Below are 20,722 nucleotides of genomic sequence, written 5' to 3'. Positions count from 1 at the left end.
GGCTCTTTACATGGGTGGCCAAAGTATTGGAGCTTCAACTTCAGCATCTGTCCTTGTAATGAATATTCAGGGTTGATTTCCTTTGGGATTGACTGGTCATATACACACTACTGTATATAAAAGAGATAATTAGGGGGATTTGCCCGGCAATTCAATGGTTAAGACTCCACACTTCCAATTCTGGGGGCACAGGTTCGATTTCTAGATGAAGAACTAAGATCCCACATGCTGTGGGGTGCTTCCAAAAAAAAAAAAAATAGGCAAGTAATAAGGACCTAGTATAAAGCACAGGGAACTCTACTCAGTCCTCTGTAATGACTTACATGAGAAAGAATCTAAAAAAGAGAGGTTATATGTATAACTGGTTCACTTTGCTGTTCAGAAGAAACTACACAAGGCAAATCAACTATACTCAAAAAAACAAAAACAAAAAACCAAGCCCCATTAGCAGTCACTCCCCGTTTCCTCCCTACTTCGACTGTAGCCTGAGGAAAGCACTAATTACTCTGTCTTTATGGACTTGCCTGTTTAGGACATTTTATTTAAGTAGAATCATACAGTGCATAACCCTTTAGGGACTGACTTCTTTGACTTAGTTTAATCTCTTCAAGGTCCACCTTGTAGCTTGAATCAGCACTCTATTCCTTTTAATGGCTGAATAGTAGTCTGTCATAGCGATAGACCACGTTTTCTTTATTCATTTATCCATCAGTGAACTTTCGGGTAAATTGGACTTTCCCTATTATTTGCTTGTGGTAAAAGTAGTACTTTCCTTCTGGAAGCTCAGGTGCCTAAGTTATCCACTGCTGTGTAACAGGTTGTCCCAAAACTAAGCGGCTTAGAACAACAATAATCATTATCTTTCATCCTTTTTGCAGATCTGGAATTCTGGAGCAGTTTAGCTGAGCAGTCCTGATACAGGATCTCTCAGGAGACTGCAGTCAAGATATCAGCAGGGGCTACATCATTATCTGAAGGCTTGACTGGGGCTGGAGGAGCCCAAGATGGTGCCCTCGTGTGGCTATCAATAAGAGGCCTGAGTTTCTCTCCCTGTGGGACTGTCTTCCAGAGCTCTTGAGTGTCCTTATGACATGGTATCTGGCTTCCCTCAGAGAAGTGTCAAGACAACACTGAAGCAACAATTCCTTTTATGACCTAGCTTCAGAAGTCATAGACAGTCATCTCTGCCACATTCTTTTAGAGGTCAGTCACTAAGTTCTGCCTCTCATTCCAGGGGAGGGAATTAGGCTCCAAAAAATTTTTTTTTTTGGCTGCTGTAGCATATGGGAATCAAACCCATGCCCCCTGCAGTGGAAGCATGGAGCCCCAACCACCAGACCACCGGGGAATTCCCTAGATTCCACCTTTTAAAGGTAGGAAGATCACAGAACTCCTGGATATATTTTGAAACCATTGCAATAGGCAATGATAGAGCTGAGGAGCCAAAGATTGTGAGACAAAGGCATAGATTATCAACAGCAGAAAGATATTAATCCATTTAGGACTAGAGAAAGGAAGGGAGGAAGTAGGACTATCAGAGCCCAGGAGCCAGGACCATCCAGTAGAAACTGGGCTTTAAGAGGATCTGCAGCCTCGAACATGCAGTCACTGGCAGAGATGCTTCCCAAAGCAGCAAGGGAGACAAATGCTCTGGCTTCTTCCTTCCTCAGCCCTCCAATCTTTCGCCAGTGCCTGCGACTGGCTGAAGCTACCAGGAAGCAGAGTGAAAGGGAGCCTGGGAAACAGATTTCCTTGTGATACAAAGGTGAGCAGAGAGGGCCAGGATGGGTGTGCGATGAAGGTCCTAGCACGGCATCTCCCAGGACGGCTTATTTGATTAGGTGGTGACATTATGGTTAAACTTGTCTTGAATTTTCATTTTTACATCAATATTGTTCTTCATAAAGTAACATTTAAAAACTGAAAATGAAAAAAAGAAAAGAAAAATGAAAGAAAATTCTCTCATCTCCTTTACTCTTCTCTACTTTTTAAGAGAGAACTTCCGTGGGACCAGAAGGGAAGGGGAATGTTAATACCCAAACAGCAGAAAGCTGATCTAGCCTTTCTGGGGAAGCAGCCTTTGTTATTCCCTTTAAAACCTGTCAGCATCCGAGAACTGACTATGCAACTGATGCAAATGCCTCGTCAGTGTCTACCCTAGTTTCCTGGTTTCTGCCACAACAAGCTTCTGATTCCCAGAAAAAATCATTGATCTTGTCCTCTCCAGGTATATACCCAAGAGAACTGAAAAATCTATATCCATCAAGAATATGTACGGAAATGTTCATAGCAACTTTCCTAATAATAGCCCCAAAGTAGAAAGAACCCAAAGTCCATCAGTGGGTGAATGGCTAAACAAAACGTGGTCAGGGGGATGGGGAATGGGATATGACTGCTAATGGGTCAGGATTTCTTCTAGGGGTGATGAAGTGTTTTGAAACTAGACAGTGGTGATGGTTGAACAACTCTGTGGGTGACAAGTCCTGAGAACTTGTAGTTCTTTGAATTAATTTGTTTTCAAATCCTGAAATATTGTTGAAAGATACCTGATGACCAATTATGCATCGTGCATGGGTGCTGAGTTGCTTCAGTTTTGTCTGACTCTTTGCGACCTCATGGACTGTAGCCCGCCAGGCTCCTCTGTCCATGGGACTCTCTAAGCAAGAATACTGGAGTGTGTTGCCATGCCCTCCTCCAGGAGATCTTCCTGACCCAGGGATCAAACTTTTATCTCTTACATCTCCTGCATTGGCAGGCGGGTTCATTGGCAGACGGGTTCTTCATGGCTAGGGCCACTTGGGAAGCTTGAGTAGTTATGACAAGGATGCTAAGAAGAAAAACCTGGGCAAAGAAGAAAATATATCAAGTTTATAAAAATATACCAGATCATATAGTATTGTGATTAGAGTTACTTTTGTCTCTTTTCCAATTTTTAGATAGCACTGTTACTGTTATAATATAAAAATTTATAGATGACTTCTGGTGTCGTCTTTGGCTTGGCCCACCACCATGTTTTCAAAAATTGGAGTTGAATGTATTTATTTTATTTGCTACGCTGAGTCTTAGTTGTGTCATGTAGGATTCTCAGTTGCGTCATGTAGGATCTAATTCTCTGACTGGGAATCGAACCTGTGCCCTGCACATAGAGAGCATGGAGTCTTAGCCACTGGACCACCAGGGAAGTCCCTTGAATGTATTCAGATACAGAATCTATGCTCCAGTTTGCCACAGTCCTTCCTACTCCTTATTGCCTTAAGCTGGTGCCATGTCTCATATAAACTGCCTGATTCCTAAAGTGAGTCCCTTGACTTATATAATAAAACTCCCATAATATACAATTCACTGTGGTTCAGTGATATGATAAATATTCACATTTTAAATCCCTGACAAGTGGGGTTAGAATGTTATTGAATCAGTTTGAAAATGAAGATTAGTATTTAATGTCTAGATAAAAATAGAATTGTTCTTGTCACTTTTCTACAGAGCTGGGTTGCTTGGGAAGTCAAAAAGATGATATTCACCAGTTTAATTCAGTTTAATAGGAAACCTCTGATGGTATTATAAGCAAAAAGAGACTTACTATAGGGAAATTGTTGTTGTTGTTGTTGTTGTTATTTAGTCGCTAAGTCTTCGTATCTGACTCTTTTGTGACCCCCCTTGGACTGCAGCCCGCCAGGCTTCTCTGTCCGTGGGGTTTCCCAGGCAAGAATACTGGAGTGGGTAAGCCATTTTCTTCTCCAGGGGATCTTCCTGACCCAGGGACTGAACCAGCGTCTCCTGCATTGGTAGGCAGATGCTTTACCACTTGGACACCAGGGAAGCCCACTATAGGGCTTCCAAATGGATTGGTGAAGCTGGAAGAGCAGGCTCTAGGTTGAGCCTCCTTCCAGTGATGGCTTCCAGGATGACACTGCAGAACTGACCTGCCAAGAGAAGCAGGGCCCTTGGCAGTTTGCAGGGTGCGGAATCAGGGGACCATTATTAGAACACTGCAGATGGTGACTGCAGCCATGAAATTAAAAGACGCTTACTCCTTAGAAGAAAAGTTATGACCAACCTAGATAGTATATTCAAAAGCAGAGACATTACTTTGCCGACTAAGGTCCGTCTAGTCAAGGCTATGGTTTTTCCTGTGGTCATGTATGGATGTGAGGGTTGGACTGTGAAGAAGGCTGTGAGCGCCGAAGAATTTATGCGTTTGAACTGTGGTGCTGGAGAAGACTCTTGAGAGTCCCTTGGACTGCAAGGAGATCCAACCAGTCCATTCTGAAGGAGATCAACCCTGGGATTTCTTTGGAAGGAATGATGCTAAAGCTGAAGCTCCAGTACTTTGGACCTCTCACATGAAGAGTCGACTCATTGGGAAAGACTCTGATGCTGGGAGGGATTGGGGGCAGGAGGAGAAGGGGACGACCGAGGATGAGATGGCTGGATGGCATCACGGACTCGATGGACGTGAGTCTGAGTGAACTCTGGGAGTTGGTGATGGACAGGGAGGCCTGGCGTGCTGCGATTCATGGGGTCGCAAAGAGTCGGACACGACTGAGTGACTGAACTGAACTGAACTGAGTTCAGTAACATACCATCATAGCCAGGAAACTTCCATCATCACCCTAATTGTACTTATTTCTTGACACCTGCCCAGGAAACTGGATATTGGGCCATTACTGCCCCCTATTGCCTGTTAGTCTTTGAAGAAATAATTCCCCAAAACATGCACAGCGCATGGCATCATCTGATTTTCATGATAACTTTACTAGATAAGCAAAGAGTGTGGTGTCATATTTTTTACAGATAGGGAAATTAAGGTTCAGAGAGGTGATGGAACATAAATAAGGTCACACAGCTATGTGCAAAGCTGGAGTAACAACCCAGATCTCCTCATGCTCAGGCCAGTTCAGTGAACTTGATATGTCAACTACCATGTCATGGGTGAGGTTTTTTTTGTGGGGCGTCCCTGGTGGCTCAGAGGGTAAAGCGTCTGCCTTCAATGCAGGAGACCTGGGTTCGATGCCTGGGTCAGGAAGACCCCCCTGGAGAAGGAAATGGCGCACCACTCCAGTACTCTTGCCTGGAAAATCCCATGGATAGAGAAGCCTGGTAGACTAAAGTCCATGGGATCGCTAAGAGTCAGACACGGCTGAGTGACTTCACTTTCTTTATGGTAGGGCCTAAGAGTACAGCACACAAGCACAGGTATGCAAAAACTAGTGCCTCGGGAGTGACTGGTAAATAAATGACTGTAACTCTAAGCACAGAGGAAGGGGCTAGTATTGTGCAAGGGGGAAGTCTAGAGATGACATTTGAGTTGGGTTTTGAGGGATGTGTAGGAGTACCTCAGGAGGCAAAGGGTGGGGAAAAAATTGTCTTAGTAGCTGGCAATATTTAAGGGGGTGCAAGACTTTTGGGGAGGTGAGAAACTTCTAATTTTGGAGGATGTACCCAAGGCAAAGGTTTTTTTGTGTGCATGTGGTTGTAATATAGACATACAGTAAAGCAAAAAATATGGAGCGCTACTCAAGGATACAGCTTGAGCTATTAAAAAAAGCATATGTAAACACTCGTGTACCCATCGTTTAGTGACGATACGATAAAACATTTCCAACATCTTCCTGGAGTGAGTTGCCATTCCCTTCTCCAGAGTATCTTCCTGACCCAAGGATCAAAGCTGGGTCTCTCGCATTATGGGCGGGGTCTTTACCATCTGAGCCACCAGGGAAGCCTTTTACATTAACATCTACCCATCATTTAGTGACGATATGATATAACATTTCCAACATCGCTTAAGTTTCCCTCGTGCCCCTTCCCAATCTATACGCACCCCCGTCTTTTCCCCGTCGTTTTTTTTTTTTTTTTTTTGAGTGACGGGAAGTTAACATAAAAGTTCAAAGCCTTTGGCTTCAGCCCCATCTCCTTATACTCCTAGTGCTGCCTCCAGATCTTTCGCTATCTTTATGGATAATCCTAAGAGCGTCTCGCACGAAGCAGAGGTTTCTTGATACTACCGCTTTCTAGTATGGCCCATGGGCAGTACATAAATGGAACTAGTGACGGAGACGATGGTTTCTGGTCCTTCTGAGCCACCGTCCAGGCTCGAGACGCGCGGAGCATTCTTGTCCCTCGGCGGCCGCCGTGCGTCCGTTACGTGGCAGCTACGGGCGCCAGCCAATCCGCGGCGCCCGCATCAGCCCCCTCGGGCGGCGCAGCCGGAAGGGGCGGAGCTGAGGCGGCGGCGGCTGAAAAGGCAGCGGTGGCGGCAGCGACGACGGCGGCTCCGGAGGCCGCAGTCCCGGTCCTGGCTTCGCCCCCAGCCCCACCATGGTGACGCTCGCTGAGCTGCTGGTGCTCCTGGCCGCCCTCCTGGCCACGGCCTCGGGCTACTTCGTCAGCATTGACGCGCATGCAGAGGAGTGCTTCTTCGAGCGGGTCACCTCGGGCACCAAGATGGGCCTCATCTTCGAGGTGGCGGAGGGCGGCTTCCTGGACATCGACGTGGAGGTGCGGGCGCGCTGCCCGAAGCGGGGGCCCGCGGCCGCTCGGGGGTTGGCGGCGCCCGGGGCCCGCGTGGGGCCAGCGTGGAGAGCGGGACCCGGAGGCCGCTGTCCGATTCCAGGGAGGGGCCTGGGCCGCCACCCGGCGACCCCCTAACGGCCCTTTCCCTCGCACCCGCCCGGTTTCCGAGCTCCGCTCGGGAGACGGAACCGTTGCTTGGCTGCTTTGGATTCTCAGCTTGAACGGCTGGTTCCCCTTGGAACCCCTCGCCGAGCTTTGTCTACCAGGCGCCGCGTGTCATCTCTGGGCCCAGGAGGCGCTACACGGTCTTGTTTAGCTGATGGCAGGTCTCGATCCGGGCAGCAGCTGCTTCCCTTCCTAGCGCGAATTAAAGTTGGGACGTGGCATGGAAACTTCTGAAAAAGTAAATCGGAAGCTGTTGAGGAATGCTAGGTAGACGTTCGCGTTGTGTTTGCCTTTATTTTTCGTAGAAACGACCCGGGTTAACCCGTTCTTACGCAGACCTTCGGATATCTCGGTTAGTCATCTCTGATTAAGAGAGTGGAGTTGGGTTATGCGTTTTAGAAGTGATTGCAGTGAAGTATCTGGAGAAAACGGAAAATCGTTTTAAGAAACCAGCAGTCCCTAAATTTTGTCGTATATCATTTTCTTTAAACCAAAAGAATGACTCGCCTCTAACTCTTTTAAGGAAACCAGATGGAATGAATATTTAAACCTACCGGTTAGCATGATTAATTGTGTCTATGGGTTTTCCCATCTAACAGTTAACGTCAGTAGAGTTGGGCATAAATTACACAAAACAACTGAAGTTCAGAAATAAGGGGATAGTGGAGGTAATAACTGTTAAAATTAGCTAAGCTCTTAAGAGATCAGCTCTTTCAGTCTGCAGGTGTCACGGGCTTCATAAGAGGAACTACTTGAGCAAGGTCTAACAACTGATTTGGAGCACACTGGGATGAGAACATGGGTTTCTGAATTTCCAGTTTCTCTAGTATTTTTCCTTAAGTCCTCAGGCATATAAGATAAAGCAGATTCCTTTACCAGTAGGCAGTAATCAGGAAAACCTCGATGTGTAGGCTTGCTCAAAGTTCTTAGTTTTAAAAGAGATTTCTTTGTTGTTGTTTTGATATTAATAGCTATATATTTGTCTGTTGGTGGTATTGGGCCACTTGAAGACAAGTGTATGGTGTGGTATCTGTTTCTGATTGGTTTACTGAGTTGGAAAATTAAGACAAATGTAGTCAGAGTTGAAAGGTATTCAGAGAGCCTTGTTTCTTAAATCGGAGAACTGTAGCCCAAAGAGATTACTGTCACTAACTGAAGTGGATCGAAGTTCAGGTTACATTTTCCTAGTGAATGTTTGACTGTCAATAGACATCACTTAATGATTTTATTTTTAAAATTATTTTTTAATGAAGTATAGTTGCTTTACAATGTTGTGTTAGTTTCTCCTGTAAAGCAAAGTGAATCAGCTATAGGTATACATGTATCCCCTTTTTTGGATTTCCTTCCCTTTTAGGTCACCATAGAGTATTGAGTAGAGTTCCTTGTACACTAGGTTCTCATTAGGTTATCTGTTTTATACACAGTATCAGTAGTATATCTGCATCAATCCCAATCTCCCAGTTTATTCCCTCCTCATTTATGATTTTGAATCTTTTGAGTTATCTCATGAATTTTTCTTCTGCCTCCAGATTACAGGACCTGATAATAAAGGAATTTATAAAGGAGACCGGGAGTCCAGCGGGAAATACACATTTGCTGCTCACATGGATGGAACATATAAGTTTTGTTTTAGCAATAGGATGTCTACCATGACTCCAAAGATAGTGATGTTCACCATTGATATCGGGGAAGCCCCCAAAGGACAAGACATGGAAACAGAAGGTTAGATGAACATTCTGAAGACTTATATCCCTTTCTCAGAGTTAATATTAGTCCTGTACGTTTTCTCCATCTGAATGTAGTATTTATTTTTGATGGCTTATTTTAGGTTCACTGACTGTCTTTACAACCAAAAACCTTTTGTGAAATATACTTTTTATTTATCCAGATCTTCTCATTAGCAAAAAGAAATTATTGGAGGTTCATGTTTATATTTTAGTTCTTTCCAGTTGCCATTTCTGGCAGCAGGTAGGTTATACGTATCCTAGGTTGGTTGTTCTGTTAATTTGCCTACGCTGGTATATGCATCTTTAGTTGCTCATTTGTATAAATGACTACTTTAGCTAAACTTGTTGTTTTTGTATGTGTGTGTTTATATCTTACACTCTTCTTCAGGTGGTGGAGATACCTGGGATGGTATGTGGATTATTTTCTGACAGTCTTTCTGCGTATTTTTGTGGCCTACTGTCTAATTTCTGCTTTCCTTTCTAACCTCAGTCTGTTAGCATGACAGTGTTTTTTCTCCTAGTTTAAAAAAACCCTACAACTAATTTAGAGTTTTAGCGTGATTGTTTTTTTGTGGTTTTTGTTTTGTTACACACGAGATAGAGGTAGGTATGTGAAACTTGACTAGACGTGAAATGCAGTTCTAGGAGCCACGTCTACCCTAGATAAGGTGACAAAAGCTTTGTCAGACATATGTTGCAGGTGGATTAATTTTTATTGCTCAGCTTAACAGCAGTGAGCCCTAAGTTGATTCTTCTGGATAAATTGTTTACCAGGAGCCTGTACATAAGGATTTTTTGGCCGGGGACCGAGGTGGGGTGGGCCGGGGGGCCATGGTATATTTCAGGACTTTTGGAAACTAGTAGTTTATTTCATAGTATTAATGTGATATAATTTGCCCTAGATAGTGAGCCTTTCATGCATTGGAGAAGGAAACGGCAACCCATTCCAGTTTTCTTGCCTGGAGAATCCCCGGGACGGGGGAGCCTGGTGGGCTGCCGTCTATGGGGTCACACAGAGCCGGACACAACTGAAGTGACTTAGCAGCAGCAGCAGCAGATAGTGAGCACTTCATAGAGTATTTACATAAGTAAGGTGAACTCTTTTTAGGCTTTGAAATCTATAGAATTTAAAGAATCCTACTACTCAGAAATTTCTGTGCTTGCTTTTCAAGGCCATTTGCAGTTCAGCACTGGGCTAATTCTCAAGGAAAATTAGTTTTGAGGGGCTTTGACTTTGTTCATTTTCTGGAAGACAGTCCTTTCTAAACAGTTGGCTATTTAAATGTTGGCTGGTGAGTGTGAATATTTTCCTTAAATAATCCTTTAACATGATGTTTAACAGTCTAGCTTTTGCTTGTTCATATTGGTGAATGACAGCTATAAAATCAAGCTTTCCTCTAAAGCAGTGGTTCTCAGGATGTCTTTTGCTCCCCAGGGTACACTTGACAATATCTAGAAACATTTTTGATTTTCCTGAATAGGTTGGTGGCTGTACACTGCATCGGACACCTTCCCACCACAAAGAATTATGTGGTCTAAAATGTCCACAATGCTTCTCCTGAGAAACTCTGCTTTAAAGGCTCCACCTAGTGCATGGGCTTCTGAGATGAAGCTGGTGAGAGATTATTTGTGATTCCAGCCCAGCTGCTTTAAAATGGTAGAGGCTCTTGGCTTCTCATAAAAAACTGAGGATTATTTGTGGCAATTTGGAATTCTGGATGAGGCCGGATTTTGGGCAATAGTGAAGAGACCCCTCTGATGGCAGTCTTCCCTTGTATATTTTTTTCCTACCTGTTTGTACATTGCCATAATACAGCATTACCTATAAGCATACACTTAAATTCTTCAGAACTGTTAGTTTACCTTGCTAAAGAGAATGCCTGGTTCTAGACCTTAAGCAGCTGAGAACTTGTATTTTCACTTGCAGTGTCTGCTATATTTCCCACATTGGTACAGATTTTCCCTAGAACATCTTCATGTGTTTCTCTGCTTAGCCTCATAAAGATTAAAAGTCAGCTTTTATACTTTTCCTAAATTAACATTAGAGTTACATGATTTTCAAGAGTAGATTTTTATTTAGTTTAAATATTGTTATTTGTAGGATTATTACTAGGGTGTTATTATTACAGTTTTGTTTAATTTGTATTTTGTGCCCCTCCTCCATCTTTTTTTTAATCTCCCCTATGGTTGGCAGTGAGTCTGATGAACTACACTTAGCAATTTCTTAGAAGACATTTCTTAGGGCTGTGTTCCTTTAGTTAGTAAATGTTGTATAGCATTTTTCCTACTCTGAAAGAGGTTTCTCTACTGGGAACGAACTTTTAAAAAATTCTTGGGGGATTAAATTGTCATCAGTGGTCCAAAATGATGTCTGAGTCATTTCTGGAAAATGGCTGTTTTTGTATGCCTTCTCTGGAGGAGGTGTTTTTTCCCCTGGTTTTAAGAATTTTTCAAAAAGAGATTGCCAGATATGTTCTAATCCATTTTCAAATCCTTTTGTAGCTCACCAGAACAAGCTAGAAGAAATGATTAATGAGCTTGCAGTGGCGATGACAGCTGTGAAGCATGAACAGGAATACATGGAAGTTCGAGAGAGAATACACAGAGCAAGTAAGTTAATGCTTTTGACTTTGCAGCAGTATCTGAGGGCCATGAATTGGTGACCTGTATTATCCAAGAGCTGGATTGTGTTTTCCTCATTTGGAAATTTTGGACACATAAACATACTAAGGGGTTGACTTTAAAAAAAGCACCTATGCAAAGATATTTGAGTATATACATTTGTTTGTAGAGCTTTGTATTAGACTAATTTATTACTGGGACATTCATTCTAAACCAAACCATGCTGTTTAGATTCAGCACTAGCTTTTATGAGTTTTAAAAAATGTGTGGTCAGCTAGGGAGTAAGCTAATGGTTTTCATAAAGCAGAAAGGAAAAACATAAAATGGACATTGTGTTGGTTTTAAATCCGATATCTGAAATTTTTGTTATCATTAATTACATGCTGAGGCTTAGTTGTTTTTCTAAAACCTGGGGTATGGTTTAATTCAAATAAAAAGCATTAAAACATGAATAGAGGTGTTCACCAGGTAAAGATCAGTTTGGCTCCCAAGTTTGCAAACGAAGCTGTGAGTGTGTTTGTCTTCAGAAACATTGATAATTGGAATCTCACTCTAGGTTGCAAAGCCTGTTTTAACCCTTGGTATAGCACTAATTATGATCCTTTTGCATTTAAAATTAAAGAGGTACCATATTGATCCACAGATCAGATGATCATATTTTAGACCCAAGTCCACACCTGTCCAGCATCTTCGTCCTTCAGCTCACCCTTGGGGATGGGCCTCACTGGGCGCAAGCTCGTCTGTAAATGCAAAGTGGCTTATGTCCGAAGTCTTTGTTTTGAAGGTGGGGTAGGGAGTGGAGAGAGGAGTGACTCAAATAGATGAGAACAGGTTGAATTTCTCCAAGATGTAGTTTCTGTTCTTCCCACCCTCTTGCCTCCATTCTTGCCAGTGATGGAAAGGCACCTTTAGGACCTAGAGCCCAGACTTCACCCCTCCTTGGGAGAAAAAGGAGTAGATGTGACGGACTGGACAGGTGCCTCTGTTCTTAGCTTTTTGGGGTGGACTGGGGCATGAGATGGACTGAGGCTTATATGCAGCCACTCTTGCCTCTTCCACCTCTTTCCTTCTCCTGGCCTGTGCTCTTAATCTTCTCACCTTCTAGGATCCCTACCTTCTCTCCATCACCTGTTGGTTATTTTTCTCCCAGGAGGGGGCCAGCCCATTCTGTGATGAGAAGGGCTCAGAACTTTCACTGCTTTGCAGCTCAGCTAGCATAGCAGCCAGAGAAGGCCCCCATCTTCTGGTGTCTGAAGGCATCCAACCTTTTTCTCTCATCCTTAATTTGAGTGGAGATACTCCTGAATTTGTTTCACAAACAAAATAGAATTTTAGACATTCAGTCTAATTTTATAAATCCAATAGTTCCCACAATGTTGTTTGTTTTTTGTATATCCTATAACACTCACTCCTCAGAGATGGCTATATTGAGATTTTTTTAAAAACTACAGTGTTGTAATAGTACTGTTTTTAGATCAGGCTAACGTGTGAACCAAGCTTCCCTGGTGACTTAGTGGTAAAGAGTCCTCCTGCCAATGCGGAAGACTTGGGTTCAATCTCTGGATCGGGAAGGTCCCCTGGAGAAATAAATGGCAACCTACTCCAGTATTCTTGCCTGGGAAATCTCATGGACAGAAGAGCCTGGTGGGCTAGAGTCCATGGGGTCGCTAAAGAAACAGACACAACTTAGTAAGTAAACAACAACAACAAATATGTGAACGACATGAGAACAGTATCTTATGTACACATATTTTCTTCGATGATTGCTTTCCTGTTATATGCTTCAGTGTGTTCTATTTAAGTTTAAAGATGCATTTTTCTGTTATTGAAGGGAGAGAGAAATACTTGTTTTTGTATGGTTAAAGTGCTAGTCATTAAGTTATGCTAGAAATGGATTATAGTTTGCTTCTGCTGCTGCTGCTAAGTCGCTTCAGTCGTGTCCGACTCTGTGTGACACCAGAGACGGCAGCCCACCAGGCTTCCCCATCCCTGGGATTCTCCAGGCAAGGACACTGGAGTGGGTTGCCATTTCCTTCTCCAATGTGTAAAAGTGAAGTTGCTCAGTCGTGTCCGACTCTTCGCGACCCCATGGACTGCAGCCTACCAGGCTCCTCCGTCCATGGGATTTTCCAGGCAAGAGTACTGGAGTGGGTTGCCATTGCCTTCTCCGTATAAAGTTTGCAGCAGAAGTAAATTTCATGCCATGGAATGAACATTAAAATTTCAGTGTTGGTGGTTTTTAGAATTCTAGTTTATGGTTTTGGGCATTTGTCTATTCTTACTCTGGGGGAAAAAAGTCATTTTCTTTCCTTGAGTAAGTATAACTTATCTTTCTGGAGTCATTTAATTGCTTTTAACTTCTTTTTGTGTGATCATCAGTCCAGCAGTTACTGCAATTCTAGTTTCTCTTTTTATAAATGATACATATACATCTAAAAATACGCCACTTATTCATCTCTCTTACTGAGTTGCTAATTATAATTGTTTTTAGTGTTGGCCATTTGCAGAAAAATGAGAAACTACCCAGTAGTTTTTAAACATAAAGGACTTTGATCAGGAGCTTGAAAGAATTTCACATAAATTGAGTGCTATAAATTAATATAGCCATACTACTCCTTTGATCAATTTCTTAGCTTAAAAATGGGGTAAATCCTGTAACTAGTTTAAGTTTGTCTGGTAACAGCTGTCAGCATTGGTCTGTGAGACTGAGAAAACTTTCGATCTAGAACCAACGCCAAATACATAGTGGGTGCTCAATAAATACTGAATAAATGTTTAAAGAAAAGGCACTTTGAAACATTTTAACTTAGTAGGTAGTGCTTCTTGGGTAACTTACCTTGAAAGAATAAGGTTGAATTTTCTGATTCAGCAAAAAGGATTCTAATGTTAGGGACTTTCTACCTGTTAGAGAGAGAGAAGGTTGGATTGGGTTTCAACTCTAGAATGTGACTTTGGGCAAGTCATTTCTTCTCTGTTCTCGTGCATAAGCAGAGTGGACTTGACTGCTCCATTAATCTTTAAAAGTCTCATTTAAATGTAAAACTCTGCTTTTAAGTGTGTTTAAGTGCTTGGGGACAAAAGACAAAGGTATTCTGTATACTGTGAATGTTGTGTGAAGTATTAACTATCACGTGAAGTTAAGGCTAGTGGGTAATTTTGGATGTCTGTGCTGTTTCTTTTCTCTTGTTTGTTTTGGTGGTTAAATTTTGTTTGTTTGTCCTCAACAGTCAATGACAACACAAACAGCAGAGTGGTCCTTTGGTCCTTCTTTGAAGCTCTTGTTCTAGTTGCCATGACATTGGGACAGATCTACTACCTGAAGAGATTCTTCGAAGTCCGGAGGGTTGTTTAAAAGCCTTTTCCCCATAATCCCAAATTCATAATTCACTGTTTACCAAACATCTTGGTCATAATAATGTCATTAGTTTCTGTGTTTTTATTTTCTGAACTGTATCTTCAGAGCTTATGTTTCTTTGTGATTAGTAGATATTGGGGGAAAACACTTTTTTTAGGAAAGCTATAGTGAAAATTCGACATTTGATTGGCATAAATTCATATTTGAATTCTGCCTCCATTATACAGGCCCTCCCAAAACTCAAACACTGTAAGCCGAATATAGGTGTAGAGTCCTTAGTTTTCTTTCTTTTTATTTTCATTATAAAATACAGTTTGTTCAGGATAGTACTTTACTAAAATGACTCTATTCTTGGGATCCCTTATCCTGCAGTTCAAGTCATTAGAAAGATTCATTTTGTTGAGAAACAACAATCTGAATCTTGACATTTTCTATCCAGCTTGGTGGTAGAGCTCTATGACTAGAGTATGTGACCAGGTTGGTACTTTTAAACTTTGTCTATCTTGTTTTTGCTTTAAAGATAAGACTTAAACCAACAACCTTTACCCACCCCTCCAAAGTTTCACTTTGAACCTTAGAACTCAATCACCTCCACTTAGAATTGTTGACACAAGCAGCTCATAACCATTTTTTGGTTTCTGCCTAACCTTGTAAGAAGTCTGTTAATGCCAGTTCTCTGGGTGTTTCAGCAGACAGTAGCTCTTTTTCTTTCTAGGCTGGCGCATCCACCTTCTCTACTCTTGGCATGTAGGAGGCATGCATTCATGTAATTGGAAAAATCTGGATTTCCGATGCCAAAGGGTTAAAGCCTCTTGGATTTCTTTGCAGTGATATACAGCCACTATTTTATTTTTGATCAGTGGCATTTTGGCCACTATTTAATTAGGGTACTGAACATCACTGTCAGTACTAGGGTTTTTGTTTTTCTTGGGTCTTTCTTTTTTGGCACATGTGAATTTTGTTTTGTATAGAACGAAACAACTTTCTTTTGGTCTCTGATGATGGGTTTAAAAATCAAGGAGCATCTGGTTTTATTGTGGGGATGATCCAGGATTATGTTGTGACTGATATATATTGGTTACTTGTACATTTTTTTTTTGGATCTTTGCAAGGGGAAAACTACAAGTCACGAGTTTTGTATAATCAAATTTGTTACAGGTTTTCATGTTCAGGGTAAACAATTTTTCAGCCTTGGGTGAAAATACTTGCAACAGTTTAAGGTGACTAAGTTTTACCTTAGGACAACTGTTGCATGCCAATTTGTGTGCGTGTGTGTGTGCAAACACTTCAAAATTGAGTTAAAAGATGTAAATTTAAAATTGGTTGTATATCTGATCTGCCCCACATTCAGTAAATAAACAGTTCTTTTTAAAAACAGCCTTGGTATTCTGTGTTTTATATATTTATGATTAATTCACATTTGTTAAATACCAGCTTTCTAATCAAAGCTGAAATGAGACATGTCATGTTTTGCCAGTAATGATACCTGTTATAAACATCTGTTACTTTTTATGTCTGTAAACTTGATAATAGTAAACAGGAATCCAATTTTAGGTTTCCCTGTGTGGTTTTCTTTGATGAAGTATTTTTTTCTTTGGAACAAAAGTTTATTTTAACTCAGCCACCTGGTTTATGGTAGTTGGCAGTAAATTTAAAAGGGATTAAATGCTTCACCCAGGCCTCTCAGATGAGTGACTGATGTGACCAGAATCTAGATCTCTGCCTTGAGGAACCGTTCCTCTTCCTCTGCTGCACTGAGGGCCTGCTGGTAATAAAGGTACAATTTCTCCAGCACGGTAATGTCCTGCGCCCATGCTAAGTGCTTTAGGTGGTCTGTCTCATTTATTCCTCAAAATATCCATTACCTTGGGTACTACTATAATCCTCATTATGGAAATAAAGTCTTGGAAAGGATCCCCAGATCAGAAAATGAGTAAGTAGACCCCCAAATGCAAAAGCAGCTATGCTGTTTCCCTCTGTCTTTGCTTTCAGACCTGGCTGGAAATAGCTGTCAAAGGCATTTTAAGGATGTGATGATCCCATTAAAGTGAAAATGTTGCCTCAGGCTTTAGTCTCACCTAGTTTCAGATGACTGCAATTTACAGTCTGCTGCTAAGTCACTTCAGTCGTGTCCGACTCTGCGCGACCCCCTAGATGGCAGCCCACCAGGCTCCCCCGTCCCTGGGATTCTCCAAGCAAGAACATTGGTGTGGGCTGCCATTTCCTTCTCCAATGTATGAAAGTGAAAAGTGAAAGTGAAGTCGCTCAGTCGTGTCCAGCTCTTAGCGACCCCGTGGACTGCAGCCTACCAGGCTCCTCCGTCCATGGGATTTTCCAGGCAAGAGTACTGGAGTGGGGTACCATTGCCTTCTCCAGCAATTTACAGTATTACTCCCATTTACTCATACTTTGGCCACGTCATATGAACACTTGACTCATTGGAAAAAAACTTGATGCTGGGAGGGATTGGGGGTAGGAGGAGAAGGGGCGACAGAGGATGAGATGGATGGATGGCACCACCGAGTTGATGGACATGAGTTTGGGAAGACTCCAGGAGTTGGTGATGGACAGGGAGGCCTGGCGTGCTGCAGTTCACGGGGTCCCAAGGAGTCGGACACGACTGAGTGAACTGAACTAAAAATATCTGGGTGACTGTCTGGTGCTACCAGTTGTAGTCACTGAAATAAAATAGAGGAAAATCCCCTTTATCCAACTTTCAGTGGGGGAGATGAGCGTAGTCATAAATTATATGGCATATTAATAATATGTTATGGGGGGAAGTGAAAAAGGGCAAACAGTTTTAGTGATGAAGGGAAGGTATCACTGGTGACATTTCAAAAGTCCTCATGGATGTAGGGAGCAAGCCAAGCTGAAGATACGGGCTCAAGGCATAATAGTCTTAACCGAAACACAGTTGTGCCCGACTCTGCAACCCCATGGACTGTAACCCACCCAGGCTCCTCCATCCATGGAATATTCTAGGCAAGAATACCAGAGTGGGTTGACATTTCCTCTTCCAGAGGAGCTTCCTGATCCAGGGATGGAACCCAGGTCTCCCCCATTGTGGGCAGACTCTTTACTGTCTGACCCACCAGTGAAGCCCAAAGGCGAGTTCTTAACCACGAGACCACCGGGGAAGTCCCTGACTGGAGTGGGTTGCCCTGCCCGCCCTTCTCCAGGGGATCTTCCCTATCCATGATAGAACTCAGGTCTCCTGCACTGCAGGCAGATAACTTCACTGTCTGAGCCACTAGGGAAGCCCAGCCACTGGCAAAGCCCAACGCATAATAGCTGGTCAGTAAAATCTCAACATTCAGAAAACTAAGATTGTGGCATCTGGTCCCATCACTTCATGGGAAATAGATGGGGAAACAGTGGAAACAGTGTCAGACTTTATTTTTTGGGGCTCCAAAATCACTGCAGATGGTGACTGCAGCCATGAAATTAAAAGATGCTTACTCCTTGGAAGGAAAGTTATGACCAACCTAGACAGCATATTCAAAAGCAGAGACATTACTTTGCCAATAAAGGTCTGTCTAGTCAAGGCTATGGTTTTTCCAGTGGTCATGTATGGATGTGAGAGTTGGACTATAAGGAAAGCTGAGTGCTGAAGAATTGATGCTTTTGAACTGTGGTGTTGGAGAAGACTCTTGAGAGGCCCTTGAACTGCAAGGAGATCCAACCAGTCCGTTCTAAAGGAGATCAGTCCTGCGTGTTCTTTGGAAGGACTGATGCTGAAGCTGAAACTCCAATACTTTGGCCACCTCATGCGAAGAGTAGACTCATTGGAAAAGACTCATGCTGGGAAGGACTGGGGGCAGGAGGAGAAGGGGACGACAGAGGATGAGATGGCTGGATAGCATCACCGACTCGATGGACGTTAGTTTGAGTGAACCCCGAGAGTTGGTGATGGACAGGGAGGCCTGGCGTGCTGCGATTCATGGGGTCGCAAAGAGTCGGACACGACTGAGACTGAACTGAACTGAACAGCTTCCTGAATCAGTTGTACACGTGCATGAAACAATCCAGTAGTGAACACAGGAATAAGATACAGTGTTCTTATTTAGGTCTCTGACCTAACTTCATGGAAGTAAATCAATATTTATTTTCTCCCAGGCAGTGGATCCGCACCATCAGTCTATTTTGCCTATCTAGGGCTCCGGAATTGGGGTACATTTCTGTCCACTCCCTCCGGACCTACTGTCCTTTGGTCAGGATGCGGTGTTGTGCTGCCATCTGTCTCCGACTGGCGGGGACCTCCGACCGGCGGGGAGAGTGTGAGAGCCGGGGCAAAATCCCTCCCGCCCAAATGCCTGCTCGGTGTGGAAAGGCGCCCGGAGCCTAGGTGGTTGCACTGGACGAATGGCACTACTCCAGCCCGGTTCCCGCCGCCCGCTTTTATTCGCCAGAAGTCGGCTTTCCACTCTCCTGCGCCAAAGGTGCCTTTCCCGCCTTCCGGATCTTTGCGAAGGGAGTGCAGTTTCCGGGCGGCCGGCTTGGCGACCGGAAGCGGAAGTGCTCCCGGGAGGTGTCCGCGTAGTAGCTCGGTGGCTCAGCGCACCATGGAGCACGTGACGGAGGGTTCCTGGGAGTCGCTACCGGTGCCGCTGCATCCGCAGGTGCTGAGTGTCTTGCGGGAGCTCGGTTTTCCGTACATGACGCCGGTGCAGGTACTCGGCATAGGCCCTGGGGGAGGAGGGCCCTCGGTGCGAAGGGGGCAGGTTGGGAAAGGGAAACTCAGAGCTGGGACTTTTTTGTCATGTCGTCTTTCTGCTTCACCGACTTGGGTGATGCCTGGCTGGTTAATGATCGCCAGGCAGAGGCGGCAGGCGGCGGCGCTCCTGTACTAGGGTTTTCATAACACCTCTCCTCCATCCGCTCTTAGGTGCTGGGACTTAAGTGCCTGGCTCGTATCCTACTCTTAAATTCGTATCTTGCTCTTAAGTACCTGGTTCTTATCCTGGCCCTGCCCTCTGTAGATCTGTGAGACCTTGAGCAAATTACTTAACCTCTCTGAGCTTCATTTCCTTTCCGTGTGAAATGATGAAAATAGTATTACCTACGAATTGTTGTGAGGATTACCTAAGACAATGTTACCGACACTCAGTAAATGTAACCTGTTGTCTTGTTATGTGGGCAAAGTGAAGTGTCTTGGTACAGCTCACTCATTTATTCAAGCAGTTTCTCCAGGACAAACTGTGTATCAGGTACTCTTTTAGACTCTGGGGATTTTGCAGTGTTGGTCCCCACTCATGGCCCTTGCTTTTTAATGCAGAAGAGAGAGAAGGGAGTAAAGAAATAAGGTAATTTCAGCTGGTGATCAGTGTTGTGGAGGAGACAGTGACAAGAAAGTACAGGGCAGAAGGTAAGATAAGAGATGGCCTCTTGGAGGAGGTGTCATTAAGCTGAAACCTGAATGAGAAGGAGGCCAAGGGATGACTGGAGGCAGGATATTCCAGCAAAGAGAAATGCCAGTACAAGTGGAATGAGCTTGGAGGAACAGAAAGGCCTTTGTGGCTGGGGCATCATGAGTAGCGTAAGAGATGAGCAAATTGAGGGCTGACCATGCAGGGTCTTACTTGGGGGATCTTGTATTTTATTCTGGATGTAGTGAGAAGCAGTCTTACATGGGAGGCTGCAGGAAGAGAAGGGCCATGACTGCTGTGTAGAGAGTGGACTTTAGGGGAGTAAGAGAAGAAGCGAGGCCATCCACTAGGAGGCCGTTGTCAAGTTAGAGGTGATGGTGGCTTGGAATAGAGAGGAGGTTGTGGATATTGAGGAGTCGCTTTTGAGATAGCTTTCGGGTTGCTGAGGGACCAGATGTGGGGGTCAGGAAAGAGGAATCTAGAGGGACCCTGAGGTTTTTGTCTTTAGTGACTGGGTGACTGGTGGGGTCATTTACTAAGGTGAGGAAAGCTGGCAGGGGTAACAGTCTTCAAAGGGAAAATCTAGAGTCCTGTTTCGGAATGTTGAGATGTGCGTAGGCTCCTCAGGAAAGGTGTGGAGGAGGCAGGCAGTGCTGTGTGTCATGCCTTGGGACTGCTGGGCAGAGAGGACCCAATATTTGCCATTAGAGTCCGTGGTCTCAGTGCTGTCCACTGTGGTAGCCACTCACATATGACTATTAAGAACACTTGAAACATGGTGAGTCCAAATTGAGATGTACTCTAAATATAAAAATCTATGATGGATTTTGAGGACTTAGCATGAAAGACAAATGAAAAATATTCATTTAAAAAATATCGCTTACACATCGAGCCGACAATATTTTGGATGATATTAGGTTAAATAAAATATAAATAAAAATTCATTTTGTCTATTTTTGCTTTAAAATTTATTT

At 43.5% G+C, this 20,722-nt stretch overlaps 2 protein-coding genes across 2 annotated transcripts in view; both read left to right on the top strand.

The window, feature by feature from the left end:
* Window positions 1–6,241: 6,241 nt before the first annotated feature.
* Window positions 6,242–15,759, top strand: TMED2 (transmembrane p24 trafficking protein 2). Its single transcript, XM_052654521.1, has 5 exons — window positions 6,242–6,498; window positions 8,208–8,400; window positions 8,794–8,814; window positions 10,908–11,015; window positions 14,255–15,759. Exons 1-5 carry the CDS (start codon window positions 6,319–6,321, stop codon window positions 14,377–14,379), a joined length of 627 nt encoding a protein of 208 aa, XP_052510481.1. The 5' UTR covers window positions 6,242–6,318; the 3' UTR covers window positions 14,380–15,759.
* A 3,185-nt stretch (window positions 15,760–18,944) lies between these two features.
* Window positions 18,945–20,722, top strand: part of DDX55 (DEAD-box helicase 55) — a 16,843-nt gene continuing 15,065 nt past the window's right edge. The window contains exon 1 of the mRNA XM_052654667.1: window positions 18,945–19,052. Coding sequence (XP_052510627.1) covers window positions 18,945–19,052 — 108 coding nt within the window. The remainder of the gene's footprint in view (window positions 19,053–20,722) is intronic.

Source organism: Budorcas taxicolor, chromosome 17 (genome assembly GCF_023091745.1).
Source record: "Budorcas taxicolor isolate Tak-1 chromosome 17, Takin1.1, whole genome shotgun sequence".
NCBI lineage: Eukaryota > Metazoa > Chordata > Mammalia > Artiodactyla > Bovidae > Budorcas > Budorcas taxicolor.
This window is presented reverse-complemented; position numbering and strand designations above follow the sequence as displayed.